The 21,136-nt window shown below is 38.7% G+C and overlaps 1 protein-coding gene across 23 annotated transcripts in view; it reads right to left on the bottom strand.

Annotated features, from left to right (window-relative positions):
• ST7 (suppression of tumorigenicity 7) overlaps window positions 1-21,136 on the bottom strand; it is a 257,458-nt gene that overhangs the window by 20,851 nt on the left and 215,471 nt on the right. For all 23 annotated transcript variants that reach the window (XM_070264227.1, XM_070264225.1, XM_070264207.1 and 20 more), the window contains 2 exons: window positions 16,355-16,427; window positions 14,785-14,887 (listed from right to left, as the gene is read on the bottom strand). In XM_070264227.1, coding sequence (XP_070120328.1) covers window positions 14,785-14,887; window positions 16,355-16,427 — 176 coding nt within the window. The remainder of the gene's footprint in view (window positions 1-14,784; window positions 14,888-16,354; window positions 16,428-21,136) is intronic.

Raw genomic sequence — 21,136 nt, 5'->3', positions numbered from 1 at the left:
TGACCAGCACAGTCCATTATTTTTTCTACACAGATCTATCAAGGAGAAAGACCTAGTCCTGCAGAAAGTGCCACCCATCACTGCTACGATGCTGGAGGGAGGAGGGGTGGCAGCCTGACGATAGGAAGACCCAAGGGAGAGGAGCAGTACGGACCCCAAACTACAATGTTCTTTAAATCCTTTCCCAAAGCCTGCAGGGTTCTCAGTTTACACCTCTTCATTCCTATCTTCTACAAAGGAGATGGGAGTATAGAGCAAAAATGGATATTCTTCTTGGGGGCTCAGAGAAGATGAAGTTTCCATTTGCATTCTTTTGTTCTTACTATAGAGTAGAAAGGGAAGCAATTTAGGATGGTATTTCATATTTGCAAATGTCTTTGCTGGCTGCATTCTTCCCTGTGCTCCACTCCTCATTATCTCCCCTCCCAATTCATCACATACACATACACATACACCACCATGAACCACCATCACAACAACCCATTCTTCTCCTGTAAAATGGAGATTAGCAGCCAATGGAGGGATGTGTTTAATTAAAATGGGACACACAGCAACAGGAAAAGTTATGAGAAGAGATGTTCAACAATTTTAATGTCAGAAACAAAACCATCTGTAGATTCACCTGTTGGTGGAAATTCATGAAAGAAGGTGAAGAATGGAAGAATCCTGGTATACAGAATGGAGATTATGATACACTTATCAATGCTTCATTCCCATCTCGCTGTGAATTTATCTGCTTTGGACACCAGGGTGCAGTTGCCTTTAAGCTTCCTCTCCCATTGGCAAACTTGGTGTCAAGGTGTACAGCCCAGCAGGCACTGGGAGGACAGTTTTTTCACTCTTGTTCAGCAAATGAAACTTTTCTTGCTCTGGGTCTGATATTTGAAGAAACCTCCAAGTCTCAGACCTCAAAGCAGGAGAGTAAGGAAGTGAGAGAGCCCACCCAGAGAACGCCAGAGCACGGTGATATGGCTGTCACACTTCAGGGGGTGGGTGGGATAGAAGGCCCTCCTTCATGGAAAGACCTCTTCCCAGGCTGGTCCTTGAAAGGTGTTTATTATTTTGATGGGAACTCCTCAAGCATGGGTTCCAAAAGAACTTTTTGGTCATATGCCTTTTTGAATTCTACTATTTACTGCTTTCCTCCTCCATCTTCTTTGAAAACAGTACAGTACAAAAATCTTTTGGGAAGAATACGATTTTGAATTACCTAGTAATCTAACTAGCACTATACTTAGAAGGAATATCAACTATAATATAAATACACAGGTGAATTTTATGCTCAAAGATATTTGGCTATCCTCTTGTGATTTTCTTACCTTAATAGAAGCCACCGTACTGTTTATGTTGTTACTGCACACAATGATCTTAAAAGACGTCAAGGCTATGAGTCGTGAGAAAGATATATAACTTGTAAAGTGCTATGAACTGTATTAACTGTTTCAGAGTAAATTAGAGGAGGAAGACCATTTGGTTACTCTTAATAATCACCAGGAGAACAAAGGAAAGGGATAACTTCTTGCCTAATGAGAGCACTAGAATAAGATTTTGATTTCTGAGTTTCTAATAACTATTTATAACCACCCTGCCTACCAAATAGTCAATTTTTAAAGAAGGGTCATGCCCTATGAACTCTGAAACAAACTAAATATGAAAACCACTAGCTCACGTGTCCCAGGTATACAGAAACCTCTTCAAGTTGCTGTATAGAAATTAAAGTGCAAACTACCATTCCTTTTATTTCTATGATTAGGAAAGGCTTTCAAAGTCATTTCATTAAGCATCTATGAGAGGACTCTTCTCTTGGCCTAAGGAACATTCAGGAATAGAAGCACCTGAGAAGAGCCTGGTAGCCACCCACATTTGTGGGTAGAAGTCAAAACAAACTACGAGGGGGCAGGGTAGAGGAAATGTGGTGGCGGGGGGATTTTTAGAAAATTAGCTACAAAGGGATACAATAGATCTGCACTGCCCAATACAGTAGCCTCTACCACATGTGGCTATTGAAATTTAAATCAATTAAAATCAAATAAAATTAAAAATTCAGTTCCTCAGTCCCACTAGTCATATTTCAAGTCCCCAAGTGCTGACATGGTTAATGACTACCATATTGGACAATGCAGAGACATTTTCATTACCACAGAAAGTTCTATTGGACAGCACTGCTGTAGACAATGGAAGTTTCCAATCTTCAAGTAGCTAAAGCAATTTTTAACATGAAAAAATTTTACAGATGCCCATGATAGGAATTATAAGTATACTATCTATTGATTGAAAATAGACAATATGGCAAAAAGCTACAATAAATGTAATAAAACAAGAATTCACTTAAAAGCATTGTTGGCCACCAGGGCATCTACATATATTTGGACTATAGTTGTACACATGTGTGTGAGACAGATGGTTTACTCAGTCTGCAGGCTGAATGTGCTACATATGGCTTCAAGGACATCATCCATAGCCCTAAATGTGAGCCGTGAGGTAATGCTCCATTTCTCCTCTGAGCTCCCTCTCATCTTTGCGTATATACTTTTCACACACCACCTTATATTAGTTATCCACGTGTCTTTCCCCACAGCTGAATCGTAAGATCCTCAAGAGAATGAATCTCATTCCCAAGAAGTCTCTCAAAATGTGCATCCCTGACCTCATCAGCCCCGTGAGGCTAACCAGAGCAACTCACCAAGGAAATGGAGCTGCCTTCTCGTTGTATCTACTTCATGGCAGAAATAGGTTATGCCTATGAAGGAGATTTATACTCCTGTATAGTTCCAAACAAAATGTTGGCTCTAACCAAATGATGAAGGCTAATAAAAACAATGTGTTATGTTTTTGGCCAGGCTTAAAATGGCTGGCAAGATCAGTTCTCAACATGTGCAACATTTAAATTAGAAAGGCATGGAACAACATTTCACATCTTACTTGTCAGGAGAAAAATAAATGGAAGAGGGCAGATCCCTATCCACAAGTATGCAGAAATCAATTAGAATAACTGTAGCCTGCAAATCAGAGAACACTCACTCCCTGCCTGTCTGTAATAATTATTGACTTCTATTAGCTAAGCCAGCATTCTATGCTCTCTTGCCTGCCATCCTGCCTCTAACTTCCTTCCCAGATTCTCAAATCACATTGATCTTAAAGCACAGGTTTCTAAAAGTTTCGGAAGCAACTCTTCAAAATCCATTTGTCAGACCTTGTTCCTTACGCCCAATATAGGAACATATAAAGTCAGGACACAAAGAGGAGCTGAGTAGTGCCTACTTATGGAGGTATTTGAGCAGAGGCTGGCTCACCTGTCAGGAAAGCTGCAGGAGAGATTTCGCCCATCAGAGGCTACCCCAGGCGACTGCTCAGGTCTCTTCTGCTAAGGTCTTAAAATTCTATGGTAATTTAAGTAAAAATGATCCCAAAGTTATCCTTCATATAGATATTAATGCCAATGAGTTAATTCATAACCCTTTTTTGGATTTTTAATACCAACAATAGAAGTCATATGAAAATCATTAGTAAAAATATGGGAATAAACAAAATATGAAAGAACATGTTAATTAAATTACTGCACAGTTAGATAATGGCCATCAAGTTGCTCCCCAAATCATGTAGTGGAAGAATATTTATTAGCATGAGGAAATGTTCATGATATATTACTAAGTGAAAAAAACATATGTATACCATACAGATTATAATTTTGGTAATAAAAATGTATATGTAAGCATTAAAAACTTTGAAAGGTCACAGACTGAATGGTAATGGTAGCTAAACATTTGATTTTATAGGAGATTAATTTCTTCTGTGCTGTACAAGTTTTCTATAAGCATTATCATCTACACGTATGTGCACGTGTATGTACGTATATATGTAATACAAACCCATGTTCTAGACCTGCGTCAAAAACACAAAAAGTGAACCACACAAACCAACCAGAGATAGCAGTTCTTTGTATGTCTACAGTGCTTTGGTGGAACTGGCTCTGAAAGGGGCTGTAAGCTCAGAGAGGATATTTTTAAAACATCAGTAAAGAGTTCAGAGAATAAAACTAGTGCCATTTGGAAGGCATGCTACATATTCTGAGTGTCAGTGTTGCCTACTCCCTGCACTCAATAAGACACACGCTGGAACAGGACAAAAACGTCAAAGGAACAATGGCTCACTCAGGTCATGCTGCGATGGGAAACGAGGTGCACAAGGCACCCTGCCTCCCCTCCCCTCTTCTGCCCTCTGCCACTATGGGCCACTGTTTGAATCCCAGCTCCGCTATTCTGCTGTGAGACCTTGGACAAGTTATTTAATCTCTTTCAACCTCAGCTTGCTTATCTGTTAAAATAGAATAACAAAAACACACACCTTGCCAGTTTTAACTTTTGAAGATTACATAGGACAATATATGTAATACATTCACACAGTACCTGGCACATAAGCATCCACTAAATAGTAGCTATGTTTGCTAACAAAAAATTGAAGTGTCCACATTATTGCGGAGGTAAGTTGTGTTTTTTGTGTCTGTGTGTCCCACAGACAATTGAGTCTCTTTCTAGAGATAATTTAGCAATTTTATCGTAGAAGCAGATCAGCTGAAGAGAACTGGCTACCAACGGTCACCAACTGACCAATATGGAAACAAGCACAAGGCAAAGCTGACCCGACAGATTAAACCCAGTGATCTGTAGTACCACTCAGGGATCCTCTTCACAGGGTAACTGCTTCTTGCTGGTTCACTTATTTCTTCATCAGTTACTTTGCTTCATTAAAAAAATATGAGAGTGCCCACAATGTATCCCAAGGAAAGATATGGGAGTGCCACTGTGTACCCCAAGGGCACAGATAGGGCAGTACTCACAGTGTACTCTTATGACACACCTATGGGAGTGCGCATAGTGTACCCCAAGTGCACAGGTATGGGAACATCCACAATTTAACTCCAGGCATGGACATGAACCAGGTCAGGTCCCTACCCTGGTGATCCTTAATCTTTGTAGGAGTATAGGAGTGTGTGTGTGTGCATGTGTGTGTGCGTGTAGAGACAAAGAAACAATAAAATCCAACATGAAGGCTGCCTTAGTAAGAGGTATATACTTAGTACTAAGGAAGCAAATGAGGAGCATTGTCTCTGAGAAGGCTTCAGAGAAAAAGGAAAATATGAGTCAGTCTTATTAAATAAACAAGAGTTTACCCATAAAGATGAGGGGAGAGGGAAGCCACTGCAAGCTTGGGCAGTGGGACCAAAGCATCAACCCGCATAATGTGCTTATAATCTTGAGGCGCTTGAGTACTAGCATGATAGTAATTGCCAACATTGACTAAGCACTAACAGGTGTTGAGCATTATCTCAGGTACCCTTGCAACAAGTTGAGGGAGCCAATATTACTATTTCTATTTTACAGATGGAAAAATGGAGGCTTCGGGAAGTTAAGCAGCTTGCTCAGGTTTGAATAAGTTGTATGTAACAGAACCTACATTGGAACTCAGGTTTTATGCTACTCTCTAACGTAGTGAAGCAGGAAAAGTAGGCTGTGAAAAGCCTTCCATGATATGCTCCAGAGTATGAACTTAACCCTGAGTTATTCCACGGTTTTCAAACTTTGAGATACAGAAAAATCTGTTCAAAGGAAAACAAAAAACTTAGAATATGTGAAATTGATGTAAAACAAAGCTGTGGGGGACCCTGAGAAAGTGACTTAAGAAAGGTCTGAGGAATCCTGATGGCTCCTAGGAAGACTGTTTGAAAACCAACCGCTCAGTAGACAATTGGGAAGTGAGTGGGTACAGTTTGTGGTTTTGAATGAAATGGGCAAGTCATGTGTAGGACCAATGGACAGAGAAGAGATTGAAGTTAGCCAAGTCTAAGAAAGCTCTTGTCATGGTTCAGGTGAGGGGGTAAAGAAACCGAGGAGGGAAACTTCCCCAGGACATGGTCCTGGCTGAATCTGAGGGCGAGAGAAAGAACCAAGAATGACTGTGAAATTTCTAGTTTAGGAAACTAGAATAACGTGAGATCATTAGCTAAGACAAAGATACCAGGAGAGGAAGAGGCTCAGCAGTGGGAAGGTTAACAAAAATAGTAGATGTGCCTGCAAAACATCTCTGGAGTGAAGGCCTGAAGGCAGCTGGCTGTGCAAGCCTGGAGCTTGGGAGAGAAGCTGGAGACATGGACTTGGGTGTGCCGGGAGAGGCAGAAGCTGAAGCAGTGGGAGCACATGAGCTCTCATAGGAGAGCTTCAAGCAAGCAAGGAGAGGGCAGTGAATGGTGCTTCCCAGAGAACCTGGCTGAGCGATGGGCAGGGGAGGAAACAATATAGGAGAATGCTCAGAGATGCAGGATGACATGGAGCCAGCCAAGATGACCCCGAGATAGAAAAAGTGGTCAGTGGGACCAAATACTCAGGAGAGAGAAAACAGGATGAGGCTTAACAAGGGGTCAAAGGAGCCGATGACTGAGATGGGAGTAGCCTTGGTGGCAGTGGCCTTAGCAGGAGCAGCTACAGTGCTTTTTGTTAAAGAGACCACTTAAAAACTCTCTATTCCTGAGAATGTGGCTAAAAACTGATTTCTCTACACTTTCCTCTGGATCATATTTCCATAATACATTCTCCTTACTATAATCCAAAAAGGCTTTGGAACAAAATATGACTCAATTCAAAGAAACGTATATTGAAATAATATTTCTGAAATGTACTATCGATATACGGTATCACAGACAATCTGCCAAGGTATTTTGAGTTTCTGCTGCCTTGAAGCATTTTTAAATGCTAAAACCCACTACACGTTTTGTTTCCTAAATTGGATTAAAAAGCAATTTTACACTCTGTCAATCAGCTTCACCAAGATATAAAGGGAGGATTGCCTTAGTGTTTGCATGAAATAGAATTTCCATCACTATAACAAGGTCCTGTGGATATTCCATTAGCATATACAATTATCAGGATGTTTCACTTCACAAGTGTCTTAAAATAGAGTTTCTAGATTAACATTAGATGAGCTTTTTAAAAAAAAATTGTAAATTTTTACTGGAAATGCATTTTTGTCATAACATTCTTGATTTTTTCCTATTTTCTCATTACTTTCCACACTCCTAGACTTATAATTTAAAAACTAAATATTAGGCTGGGTCCTCACTTCGATATTCTTTCAAGCCTGGGCTGCCCTGTTGGGAAAAAGAGCTTTAGGAGCATGGTGAGTCCCCTTCCGCCAGCACCCTAGTGGACTGCCCTCCGCGTGGGCCCAGTGACAAGAGCCCATGGTTTAATAGGGCTGGGATTTCAGGCAAGATGAAGATGAAAGGTTTCCCCCATTGGTGCTAATTTTGCTTGATTTTTCTCCCTCAACAGCTTCATTCACAATACCCAGGCACCCCAAGCAGCTGGGGCTCCCTCAGCCCCCTGCTGTGCTAAGAATAGGTGTGGGGCCTCCTGTTCTATGGGTGGGACCTTGCAAGCTTGAGGTTTTCCTGTGATGGTGATAATGGGTCACAGGCTTCTGTTATTTTCCAAACTGTATGCAGAGGTGCTGTGGGGTTGCTGGGCTACCCGCCTTCTCATCTCAGTTTCAACCACAGCAGTTCTGCTTTTATACTTGCTTTGCTCATTAAGGTGTCACACAAGATGGCATTTGGAGGGGAAAAAAATGTTTACTGCATAAAAAGAAATGATAAATTGTTATTAGTTGTTTTTGGTGGCAAGGAGAAGAGGGATGGCCATGCTAGAACAAGAATATAAGACAGGTTGGAAACGGGCAACTCTTAATCAGCCACAAACAAAGGACTTACCAAACAATTACAAATGGGGAATTCCTCAAGACAAGAGCTGTACCCAGGACATGCTAGAGCCTCCCCTCAAATATGGAGGCCTGTGGGTATTCAAGGGCAGGGGCACTGTAGAGCCACTGTTACACTCTCTGGTAGTTCTTCCTCAGACTAGGGTGGTCCAAGAAGCACCTGTTAATGCATCTTTCTAGGCATCTCTATTTCCACCCAGCCTGCCAGTGTAGAAATAGAGCTGAAGGGACAAGAGAAGAGATGATGAAGGGGCCAACATGTATTAAGTACCTACTAGGTACTGGATGAGTTACACAACGTAATTCCACTTACTTTTCATCAGCCCTAGGAAGCCTATATTTTTATCCCCATTTTATCAAAAAGGAAATGGGCAGGGAGCTAATTACCTCCCCACTTCCCATAGTTCCCTCTGGCCCATGGACAGAAAGTAGTGGGAGTCCTTGTTCCAAACACTTTTGAACCCTTTCAATGATACCTCACAAGTCTGCCTACCTTTATGTTGCTACTTATTGCTTCGTCATTATAATTAATAAGTTTTCCCAGTAATAATAGGAAGTCTACACAATGGGCCTGACAATTCAGAAAAGAATAACTACACATGGCCAACAATGTTTCACCTTACTAGTAGTGGCAAAGAAACACAAACTAAAAGAACAGAATTACATTTGTACCTAATAAAATCCTAAACGTTTTTTGTTTCCCTTCTTTCTTTTCTTTTTTGTTTTAAACAAATTGCTCAATGCTGCTGAAGGTGTGATGAAATAGTAGAGTCACCTGCTGATGGGAGTGTAAACTGCTACAATCTTTTTTAGCAATTTGGCGATAAATATCAAGAGCCCTAAAGTGCTTCCATATGTTACTCAGTAATTCCCATTCTGTATATCTATCCTAAGGAAATAATTCTAAAGACCAAAAACACCTTTATGCCCAAAGAGTTTCACTATTAGAGTTGACTACAACCTGATGTCTACAATAGAGGACACAAGAATTAAATTATTTTCTTTAACAAATGGTGCAGGCAAAACTGAAGATCCAAATGCAAAACAATAAAATTGGACCCTTATCTTACACCATACACAAAAGTCAACTCGAAATGCATTAAAGATTTAAATGTAAGACCTGAAAATATAAAGCTCCTAGAAGAAAACGGGGGAAAACTTCATAACACTGGTCTTGGCAACAATTTCTTGGATATGACACCAAAAGCACAGGCAAAAAAAGCAAAAATAAACAAGCGGAAGTATATCAAAATAAAAAGTTTCTGCACAGCCGAGGAAACAATCAACAGAGTGAAAAGGCAACCTATGGAATGAGAGAAAACATTTGCGAACTATATATCTAGTAAGGGGATAATATCCAAAATATATATGGAACTCTTATAATGCAATAGCAAAAACAAAATAAAATTGATTAAAAAATGGGCAAAGGTGGGGCTGGCCCAGTGGTGCAGTGGTAAAGTTTGCACGTTCTGCTTCGGCGGCCTGGGGTTTGCTGGTTCAGATCCTGAGTGCAGACATGGAACCGCTTGGCAAGCCATGCTGTGGCAGGTGTCCCATACATAAAGTAGAGGAAGATGGGCATGAATGTTAGCTCAGGGCCAGTCTTCCTCACAAAAAGAGGAGGACTGGCAGCAGATGTTAGCTTAGGGCTAATCTTCCTCAAAAAAGAAAAAATGGTAAAGGACTTGAACAGCCATTTCTCCAAAGAAGACATGGCCAACAGGTAGATGAAAAGGTGCTCAATGTCACAAATAATCAAGGAAAGGCAAATCAAAACCACAATGAGATATCACCTCATACCTGTTAGGATGGCCACTATCAAAAAAAAAAAATAGAATATAACAAGTGTTAGCAAGGAAGTGAAGAAATTGGAAGCCCTGTGCACTGTTAGTGGGAATGTAAAATGGTGCAACCACTATGGAAAACAGTATAGAGGTTCCTCAAGAAACTAAAAATAATACCACCATATGATGCAGCCGTCCCACTTCTGGGTATTCATCTAAAAGAACTCAAAACAGGACCTTGAAGAGATATTTGCACTCCCATGTTTATTGCAGCATTATTCCCAACAGCCAAGAGGTAAAAACAACCTAAATTTCCATCAGTGGATGAATGGATATACATACACACACAATGGAATATTATTCAGCCTTAAAGAAGGAAATCCTGTCCTATGCTACAACACAGATGAACCTAGAGGACATTACGCTAAGTGAAATAAGCTAGTCACAGAAAGACAAATACAGCATGAGTCCAGCTATATGAGGTATCTAAAGTAGTCAGACTCACAGAAGCGGAAAGTAGAATGGTGGTTACCAGGGGCTAGGGGGAAGGACAAATGGAGAACTGCCCTTCAGTGGATACAGAATTTCAGTCACACAAGATGAAAAGGTTGTAGAGATCTGCTGTAAACAAGGTGCACACAGTGAACAATATTGTACTGTATACTTAAAAATGTGTTAAGGTAGACTTCATGATACGTGTTGTCTGTAACAAAAAATAAGGAAGCAAATCATTCAGAAAACAGTTACTGAGAATATTTTAAAGTGTTTGAAGGCACATGTATTTTAAGGTACAAGGACTTAGACTAAATTTAATGTTAAGTTAGAAGATAGACTTTTTAACTTCAAGGAACCATGAAAATCTGATGATCCTCCCCCAGAAAAAATAAACATATCCCCAATACCGAACCATAAAGCCCAAGTTAAGAGCCCCATGTTAGTTTTTTTAAATATGAATATGCTGTTTGACTATGATTCCTTAAGTATTAAAAATGCATAGATAAGGCTAAAAGACAATAGTCTTAAATATGACTGGATGCTGAGATTATCAATGATTTCCTTATACTTTAATATTTTAAAAAATCATTTTTAGAATACCATTACAGAGGGAAAAAAAGCTATCTAAAACTTCTTATAACTAACCAATAATTTTGTCTTTTTTGGGAGACTTGTCAGAAAATGAAAATTTATCTTTAGCGTCCTGAAGGAGTTAATGTAACATCCTTCAAACCAAAATTGCGCCTCTTTCTGGGGAAAGCTTTGCAGTGTAGATGCAGTATACTAAGAGTACACGGCACCAATGGAAACTCAGATCTGTGTAGAGTGATGAAGCACTGCTAGAAGTGCCCCCTTCCATGTAAACCTCGACATTGCTAAGGAAGAGCAGTGAGTTGGGAAGCATGTTTGCAGGGAGAGCAGAATTAAAAGCTAAAGCGAAAAATCCAATGAACTATAACAAAACATAGATGAAAGTATAGAACCGAGATGAGCATATAGTTCTTCATTTGTCCAGCAACACATGAGTGTTGCTTTAAAAAAGGGAGAATACTCCCTTTAAATTCAAAGCTCCTATTTTAATCCCATTAAATGGAAAACATCCTCTAATGGTTTAGAGGTTTCTTTGTCTTTTTGAACTGAGTACCTAGTTCTTGAAAATCACCAGCATCATCAAGATCCTAACATCCCTAGTTGCCCTCAAATAGGGGTAAACAGGGAGTGCATAATCAATGCAGTGTAGTGAGAGACCACAGAGGGGAGAGACTGATTCTGGGATGAGAAAGACACAGGCTTCTTGGCGTTGATTTTTAATAGCAGGGGTGAAAGAAGAGTAGGATTTCCTCAGAGGAAGCAAAGAGGGAAGGGGAGAAGAATGGTTCTGGAACAATGAACAGACTGTTAGAAGGAGCTGGAAAAAATGAAAAACAAGTTGGGTCAGATTACGAAGGGTCCTGAAGAACCACCCAAGGAGTTCATACCTTCTCCTGTAGGGCTGGGGACACAGCTGCAGTTCCTCAGCGGGGAGTAACACAATTTGATTTGTAATGATGAGTCTATGGGCTGCTTCCTCCTTAAAATCTGCTGCAATCTAAAGCTTCAGAAATCCTCATGTTTACAATCTGACTACTTAGACGCTCTCATTCAGAATAGAGACCCGTGGCTTTTTACTATTTTTATTTACTTCCCAGTCTTGCCTTGCGGTTAGGAGAGAGACACACTCCCTACTCCTCGTGTTTGCAGGTGAAGAGTGTTCCTAAGAGTAATGAGTAAATAACATCTTTCATTGGATGTTGAAATATTAACTACGTATTTTTGCTTAATGGGATGCCAGATGGAACTAAGCTGGAAATTTATGGAAAGCAGTTCTCAGCTATCATATGTGGTATTTTTTCTCCTTTGGGCAGACTATAATTGGATAAAACAGCACGTAGATACTGAAAATTCCTGTGATGGGTCACTGACAACTTCCTGTTATAAAGAAAAAAGGCCATGGAAGTGTTTAAGATACAACAATATCTTGAAGAAATCTGAATTGTCCACAAGGAATTGAGTGCCTTGGGAAGCGACGTGCCTGCCATCATTGAAGGGTTCAAGCCTAGGCTGGTCTGCCACCTGGTGGGATGGGGGGCAGTAGAGGGTGACGTTTAAGAGTTAGAGAACCTAGAATCAGTTCAGGCTCTGTCATGTACTTGCTGTGTGACGCTGAGCAGGTTACTTAACCTCTCCAAACTACAGTGTCCTCATCTCTGTAGCAGGAATAATCGTATGACACACCTTTCAGCGTTCTTACGAAAAACAAATGAGATGGCATATGTAGTTCAGTTAGCATTGTGCCTGGGGCATAGCAAACACTCAACAGAAACCAACAATAAAAATAATTATCATATTATCATTATGAGGAGAGATTCAAGCTGAGGAGGGGAGGGTGTCCTAGATGACTTTTGATGCCCCTTACACCAAGAGTCTAAGAGTTTACATCCTTCATTGACGTTTCATTAGAATTAAGGCTATCCTTTGCCTGAAAAGGCACCAATGTGTGTGTGCATGTGTGTGTGTGTGTGTGCGTGTATGTGTTTACTAAAGCACCAGCAGGCATTACAATAAACAGCAGAACACGTAAAAAAGATGTTTATAGCAGCCTGCATTTAGTACACATATACCAGAGGTTTGTGGTTAATTCTGAACATATGACCCAGTGCCTCACAGGGCCTTTTCCCCACAGAAATGTCAATAGATGAAGACGATCTGGAAACAAGTTTCCCTCTTGGCACAATCATCAACAAAGCAAAGTGGTGGAGAATCAGTTTACCTACGTTCCCTATCTTTTCTTCATTTAATGGTTAGAAAGTTAGAGTGAAATCAAGTATCTGAAATGTTTCCACTTTTAGAAGAATTCTATTTTGCAGGCAGAGTGCTAGTTAACTGAGTCAAATTCTTCCATGGTAGTGTTAAACTATTTCCTCGAGTTTTTAACACTCTTCTAGAGGCTCAATCAACCGTTTAAGGCTATTACCATACTATTAAATGGCAGCTTCAATTAAAGTATCTAACCAGCGAGTACTGTACCAGTTGTCTATCTTGTGCCCCAGAATTACAAGGCTCTGGTTGGTATAACTGGAAAAGTTAAGACCCAGTTGCCAGACTTGAGGGACCACCAAGAAGTCAAATATCAATAGTTTTAATAAGTTACAAACATATGGTGCTCAAGTATTTTCAAAGAACTTTGGATATATTATCTCACGTGATCTTTATCACAGAAGATAAGTAAGGCTTACATTTTAACTTTGAGTTCAGAAATGCTAAGCCCAAGTCCCAAGGCTAATAAATGATTTAAACCGAAGTTTTTGTCTCAGAATCTAGGACTCTATTGTCCAATACTACTTCTAAAAGAGCCTCATTTATGCTCATAGAATAGCTCTGTAGTTAGAGAATGGCATTCAATAAATATTAATTGATGACTTAAGTTTACTGTAATTCAGGACAATATTTTCATGATTGGTTTTAAATTTTAATCAAATTTGAATGAACATTTTTAACTTAGCTGAAAAAATATTAAATGAAAAGATACATCTTATGCCACCCTATATATAATACCTAAGTTTACAAATACGATGCTGGTCATTATCCACTAGAACTAGAGTGGATAAAGGCATCCTTCTGCAACTGTGGCACAGTGCACCACTCTCCAATTTCCGGTTTTGTGAAAAAATGATCACGACCTGAGTAAAACCTCAGGAATGATATTAGGTCACTTATCTCTGTCACTATGGATAGCAACAAAATAAATTAAAGTAGGTAACTCCATAAATCAACACACACACACACACACTCCACCTTACCCTTTGGTTACAGTACTGCAACAAAACAAGAAAACAGCCTTCCCTTGTCATTTTTCACCAATGAAAGTCTTCATCAGACATTTGCCAAGAAAATTATGCCTTGTAGTACCTGATGTGAACTGCAGGAATAGGTTTCTAGAGGTCAAAATGTGCTTTATAATATCCAGAAGCTGAAAATGGCCCTGAGTGACATGCCTATCAAATAGCAGGTACACAAACACAGGTAAATCATAAATACACATCCATCTCCTGAATAAAAGACTATAGAAATATCCTCTACCATGATTTGACTCTCTTAAAATCAAATTCAGAAAAAATATATATATTTATAAATTGGTAAATCATGTGGTTAACACTCAAGACAAATATTTCCTACTACGTATACTGACTAAAATAGCACTCACAAGTCAAAAGGAAAATACTTCATACTCTGAGGTTTTCCCTATTATTTTCTTGCCAATACAGTACTGATGGCTATCATTTATTTAGAGACATAAAATGTCACATTTGTCAGTATTCTTTACCACTTTTATTCACAAGGTTCATTTCCCAAGTTGGGGCTAAGTAAGACTGTAACTGGTGTGAAATTCCTATCAAATGCATCAACACCGTTGGGATCTCCATATTTTGTCAATTTCAGACACCCTGACTTGGCCTGCCTAAGCTAGATCTATCCATTTACCCTTATTACATGAAGCCTGAAAATCAGCCCCAAAGCCTCTTGAATGTAGTTTTTGCTTAAAAATGGACTAATAACCATAGACTACAGAGGGCCTCAGCATTCATTGGTTGCAATTCATTTTTTTATAACTGGGTGTATTCAAGAATGACACTGTGGTCACCGAACACTTTCTCTGCTATCATAATGAGCTCCTGTGGGGATTCCACAGACTCACTTTTGGCACGTGAGGATTGAATTCCACAGCTCTATGAATGGCCTCTACCGCATTCATCTCTGCTGTGCTCAGTCCACGCCGAGATGCAGCCTCGGGAGAGAATCTGAAAAGCAGAAAGACAAACAACATCCAGTTGGGACCACTGCTTGGGCATCAACCTAGAAAGGCATCTACACATCAAGGGCCCATAAAACCACAGTGAGTCAATGGCATGAGCTCTCCAAACCTCCACTACACCGAACCTCTGAGTGACCCCTCAGTACGAGGCCAACAAAAACCCCAGCAGAAGCAGAAAGCGTGCTTGCATCTAATCGCGGCAGGAATTAAATTCAGCTGTCAAATCTCTCTGTCTAAATAGCTAATCTAAATTTTCTATGAGGTACCTGCTTAGGTCAGGGGAGGAGGTAGGACTGACGAGGGTAGAGAGTGTAGGAAAAAGAGAAAACTAGGTTACAGAAGAGCGCACTTGGTTAAAAACAGAACTGGGGAGAATTTTAAAGGAGGCTCCCAACCCAATGTCAGTGCTGCGATGGAGGGTTAAGTCGTTGCAGCTTCAGCAGCAGGCGAGCCTGCTTGGGGCCGTTCCGGCAGGGGGGGTGTACACGCCCAAACTGCGGGCGAGACACCTGCCCAAGTGAATGAAAAAAACCAGACCATGCAATCTCTTTCTCACCTCACACCCAGGGCTAACTCCAGAGCTGTGCTTGGCAGGCAGACACCACAGGGGAAGCTGTGACAACCCTGGCCCTGCCCTCCCAAGCTGGAGTCGCTGTGTAGGGAGAAAAGATGTTGCAGTAGGTACTGGCGATCTACAGGATAAAAAAGAATGAAAGAAAATTACTTCGGTCTTGAAGTGCACACACACTTAACAGCAATCCTGTCTGACATAGCAGAGGCTGTTTTCTTTTCCTGTTATCTGCTTTTCAATGCTACAGAGGAATTGTATCAGGGAAGTGTAGACGTTTATGAACTCAAAAACAGTTAAGCCATCTATTGCCTTTCACCTGCCAGTCATCTTGGATGTTTATGGAAATTCTCTATGCCATAGTCACCTGCCTGAATAAAATGGGAAAATGTCCCACTGAGAAAGCGATTCAGACTAAATGGACCCTGGGTGGGGAGTTAGTTTGGAATTGATGAGGCAAAGAATGGGAGATGACCATCCCCTCTGCCATATTACATTTGTTACAACTCTACCCAGTCTTGGACTGCTGAAGGAAGAGGAATTTGCAAAAAAAATGAATAAAAGGAAGGCATTTTGTGTAAGTCCCAAGCAGGCCTTTTAGTATCTACTGTCTGGCAAAAAAAAAAAAAAAAAAAAAAATTCACCTCAGAGGTATGGAATTTCACATAAATCCCTCTTTAGGGACCCATACACCCTTACAATACCTGGGGATACACATTCCCTCCTTCTAGTAGTGAAAGAAAAGATCAGCAGGTTTTGGAAAATGCATGCTCATAAGCAAGGGTCTCACAGACTAAGAGAAACTTCCAGAGAAAGCCCTCAGAGACAACACATCTCTTTAGTTGGGTCAGGCATTTAGTACCACACAAGTTATTATTCACTTACTTGTCAGAGACAGCTCTTGCTTTGAGCAAGGCAGCTGTGTAGCATATTGTTGCCGACTTTGGTAAGCTTATATCTGTTAGAGAAAAAGAAAGTAGGAACTCTGGTAAGTTTGCAGAAACAAAGAGCAATGATTTTTAATACACTAGCATTTTAATCATGTATGTCTAATAAAGCATAAATTAAGAATATTTTAACATACAGTACACAGCTGCTCCTTATGTATCAAAGTGGTATGTGAAACTAAGGATAATTCATATTTTGTGAATAATTCATATTTAAAATCCACCAGACTAACTCTTCAGCAATCATCTTCTATTTTAAAATACAGATTTTCATATGCTGAGTTTAAGTAGAGAATAGCTATAAATATATAAATTTAAATATTACATGAATACCCTTAATATCATGAAAGGCAAAGACCTCTTTGTCACTTATAAAAATTTCTCAACAGGCACATGAAATACTAATGTGAAGAAAAAATACTACCTGGATTTTTTTTTTGTAAAAAACACAGCTAAGTAAATTATTCTTTAGTGGTTAGATTTAAACCAGATTTCCATTCAATTACATTTCAAGAAGTTCATATTTGGTTTTTTAAAAAAAAAATGTAACATACATATTATATAATTTAACACATATAAGAAATCTTTATATATTTATAAGGAGATATATATACATACATATGAAATCTTTAGAAAACTATACAATTTTTGGTCATTCAAACCCATGGTAAATGCCCTTTCATGTGAAGCCTAATTTGTTTCCCAGAAAAACAGCTCTTCTCAGTTAGTAGAGAAAATTCAGATGGAGAGGTGGGAGCAGGTAACAGATTCATATAATGAGTTTACAGGGAAATAAAAGTACAGGGTACAACTCAGAGTAGATAATCTCAAAGCAGGTAGTCCCTTTGGGGGAAAAATTTGTTTTTAAATTATGGTTCTATTTCTTCCCAGAATAGTATTTCTTTAACATTCAACCAAATTTATACTACGACATAGAAATACCTTCTTAATTCAGACCAGGTAAAAATACGCCCTTCCCAGTGCTACAAAATTCACTCTAGGTTAGAGGAACTCTTAACACCTGGAATGCCCTGCAAGTTTCTTTGCAGGGCTGTTGTCAACTTAGAAAGAATTACATGACAGCAGGAATGAAAAGTCCCATAATTAGCCAAAAGACAGCAGCAGAAGAAAATAATTTTGTAAAAGACCAATCTCTCACCTAATAACAAGTATTTACGATCAATTCCAGCATGAGGAATTTCTCTTTGAGGGAAACGTCAATGACATTGATAAAATACAAATAATCATAGAAAATACGAATACAGAATTGAAAGGGAAAGGGTCTTTGTAACCCTGATCTCACAAATTATATTCAAACAAAATTTCATCACCTAGGAATGGTATAAAATGGTGTGCTTATGACTAAGAAGAAGAAAAAGAATATCAGACACATGGATTTGTTGTTGCTTTTCCAGCATCTAAACATTTAACCGCTTCCCAGTGTGGAAACTCAATCCAGGAATCAAATATCTTGTTTACTAGGATCCACTCATTAATTGTTATTGGAACATAATAAAAAACTGCAGATAATACATTCTACCTAAAAGGTCAGACTTTTTTTTAAAGTACAGACCTTTTAAATAAAAGGTGTTCCTTCAGTGTCAACCCAGCACCTCTCTATTAAGAAGGGACCAATGAAAAGTCCTAGAAAGGAGTTGAGGCTAGAAACAATGGTCATAATTATTTGAAGGTGGCAGTGCAAGATGGAGCCTCACTTCATAAACTATAGAAAATCTGTTGTTAAGGATTCAGCTTCTCAATGAGAAAGATTAGACCGTGTTTTGATGGTTACCAAATCAAACAAGCGGACACATTTACTGAATTGGAAATGCGGAAAAGGTACAATTGATGTGTTCCAGCAGAGTACTAGAGATGCCTAATCAAGGGTGATCCTTAACCCAGACCCAGGCCCTCTCACACCCACAGACAGGACATTCACAACTAGAAAGATGCAACAGAATTCTGCAACATTACGACTACTATAGTACACTTGCCCCATTTAAAAAATTTTACCTCTACTCCTTCATTGTGTGTAAAGACGGTGGTAGATGTGCACAGTCATAATGCTTAAAAAATAAAAAACCAAAAATATATTTTAACCAATATCAAGTGGGGAAAGGGAGAAATGTAAATACCCCATTCCCTACTAGTGGTGTGTTCATTCTATTTATCTTTTCACTCCAGTAAATTACTTTGCTTTCATTGTTTAACAAAAATAAAAATAGCAAAAAATTCCTGCGCAACTTGTTTATTTAGATATTTTCAATTTTTTCTTTTAATTCTGTCAAAGTAATACATCTATTTGGTAATGGGATGAATCACTCTAAAGAAACTGATCCTAAATTTCCCTTCAGGTAAAGCATCTTGTTCAAATAAGGTTTTTGTTTACAACATATTTTTTAAAATGATTCTTATCTTTGGCAATATAAATCAAAAGCTTTAACATTTTGCCTACCAGCAATGCCACTTCTGAGAGTTTATCCTAAGGGAAATAATCATGACTGTGCATGAAGATTTAGCCTTAAGGATGTTGATCACGACATTGTTTCTAATGGTGGAAAACTGAAAACAGCCTAAATGTCCAATTATAGGAGATTGGTTAAGCTGTTGTACATCCACAGGGTGCAATCCTATGCAGTTATTAAATCACACAGTGGCAAAGTATTTAATGACCTGGTGAAATGTTGCATTCTTGTGCACACATCGATAAGTAAAACAAGTTTACAGAAATTATGATTTCATATTTTTTTAAAAAGCATTTATGTGCACAGAGATAAATAGACTGGAAATTATATATACCAAATATAAACAGCGTAGGATATAGACAATTTTTTTCTACTTCTTATCTTTATTTTATTTTAGTTTCTACTTATCTTTATTTCTTTTATTTCTTATCTTTGTTTATCTGTGATTTACATGTAATAAGTGAATTTTTCAAAGATAACAATGATGCTAAATGGAAGACTTCTACAAATTGTCTGAAGCAAGTTCATGGGCAAATACATTGGTGGAGCCAGACACAGACAGCACAAACAGATAAAGGTAGAACTTATACAAAGTGCTGCCAGCTGGCAGATCTATCAGATGTACTTACATACCTTTACAAAAGTTAGGGTGTTCCTTTTGCAGGGCACTCTCATTAACTATATTTCATTCTAATAACTGCCAAACATCTAAATCACAGGTAGGAACTGCATGTTTTGGCTCAATTTTCAGAAAAATCCATATACATTACCTTTATGAGAAAGATAATTATTATGGGTTGCTTGCCCCATGAACACTACCTATTTCTTAAAAAAAAAAAAAAAAACAAGGCTGAGACTTGGTTGTCGTTGCCTATTATATTTTTGAAATTTATTATTTTGAAATAATTACAGGCTCACAGGAAGCTGTGAAAATACTACACAGAGATCTGTGAATGCTTCCCTCAGCTTCCCCCAATGACGACATCTTACATAACTGTAGTAAAATATCAAAAACCAAGAAATTGACATTGGTACAGTGCTATTAAGTCAATTAGAGACTTTGTTCAGGTTTCACCATTTTTTGCATGCATTTGTTGTGTGTGTAGTTCTATGCAATTTTATCCCATGGCCAGACTCAGGCAACCACCACCACCATCAAAATACACAACTGTCCAAAGGAACTCTCACGTGCTTCCCTTTATTTGTACCCTCCTCACCCACACCTGTCCCCTGGTGACCACTAATCTGTTCTTTATCTCTGTAGTTTTGTCTACCTACTGTGATTTTATGCTTTCATCACTAGGGAAATGGATAAAAATGATAAGGGGAATAGAGTGGCAAACAGTAGTGATGAAAATGGTAGTATCAGAAGTTTGGAGCAGGAAATAACAAATTAGCTGCTTTCCAATATTGCTTGTAATTTATTCAGAAGTTTTATTTTGAGGAAAAGGATCTTAAAATCATTCTAAGTCTGATTTTGTATGAACAGACTCAATGCAGTGCCTTTCTGTCTTTTGTAAGTGGCATGTAGCTACCATTATTCCCAGAAAGCCCTCTTAAGAATTAGAATCATGAAGCAAACAAAAGGAAAGGAAATAATGAGACATCACATAATTCCATTACTCATTGCAGAAACAAGGAATGCTAAATAAACATTTCTCACTTAAGCAAAGACGAACTGCTGGTGTTAGTTTAGTTTTCTGTCCCCCTCTTTGCCATCTTGTGTTTCATACAGGTCCTTTTCTGAAAGGGGAAGAACTTTCTCCAAGCATCTTAGGCATGTAAAATCAAATTATCATAAAAGTCTTTCATTAAAATCTACAATCTTGAACTTCATACAATTGGAATCATACAGAATGTGCTCCTTTGTGTGTGGCTTCTTTCACTCAGCATGATGTTTCTGAGATTCATCCATGTTGTAACATCTATCAATACTTCATTCTTTTTTATTGCTGAGTAGTATTTCTTGTGTGGTTATAACACAATATGTTTATTTTCTTGCTAATGCTATTTGGATTGTTTCCAGTTTGGGCTTATTATGAATAAAGCTGTTGTGGCCATTCTTGGGTAAGCTTTTTCTAAAAAAATAAACTCATTTCTCTTCGATATATAATTGGAATTATATATATAAATAACTGAATCAGAAGATAGATATATATTTAAACTGGTAAACAGTGCTCCAAAGTGGTTGTATGCAGTTTGCAAAATAATATGCGGTGATAGAGGTCAGAAAAATAGTTACTTCTGGGTTGGAG

This window comes from Equus caballus, chromosome 4 (genome assembly GCF_041296265.1).
Source record: "Equus caballus isolate H_3958 breed thoroughbred chromosome 4, TB-T2T, whole genome shotgun sequence".
In the NCBI taxonomy this organism is placed as follows: Eukaryota; Metazoa; Chordata; class Mammalia; order Perissodactyla; family Equidae; genus Equus; species Equus caballus.
The sequence above is the reverse complement of the archived record's forward strand: the minus strand, read 5'-3'. Positions and strand labels throughout refer to the sequence as shown.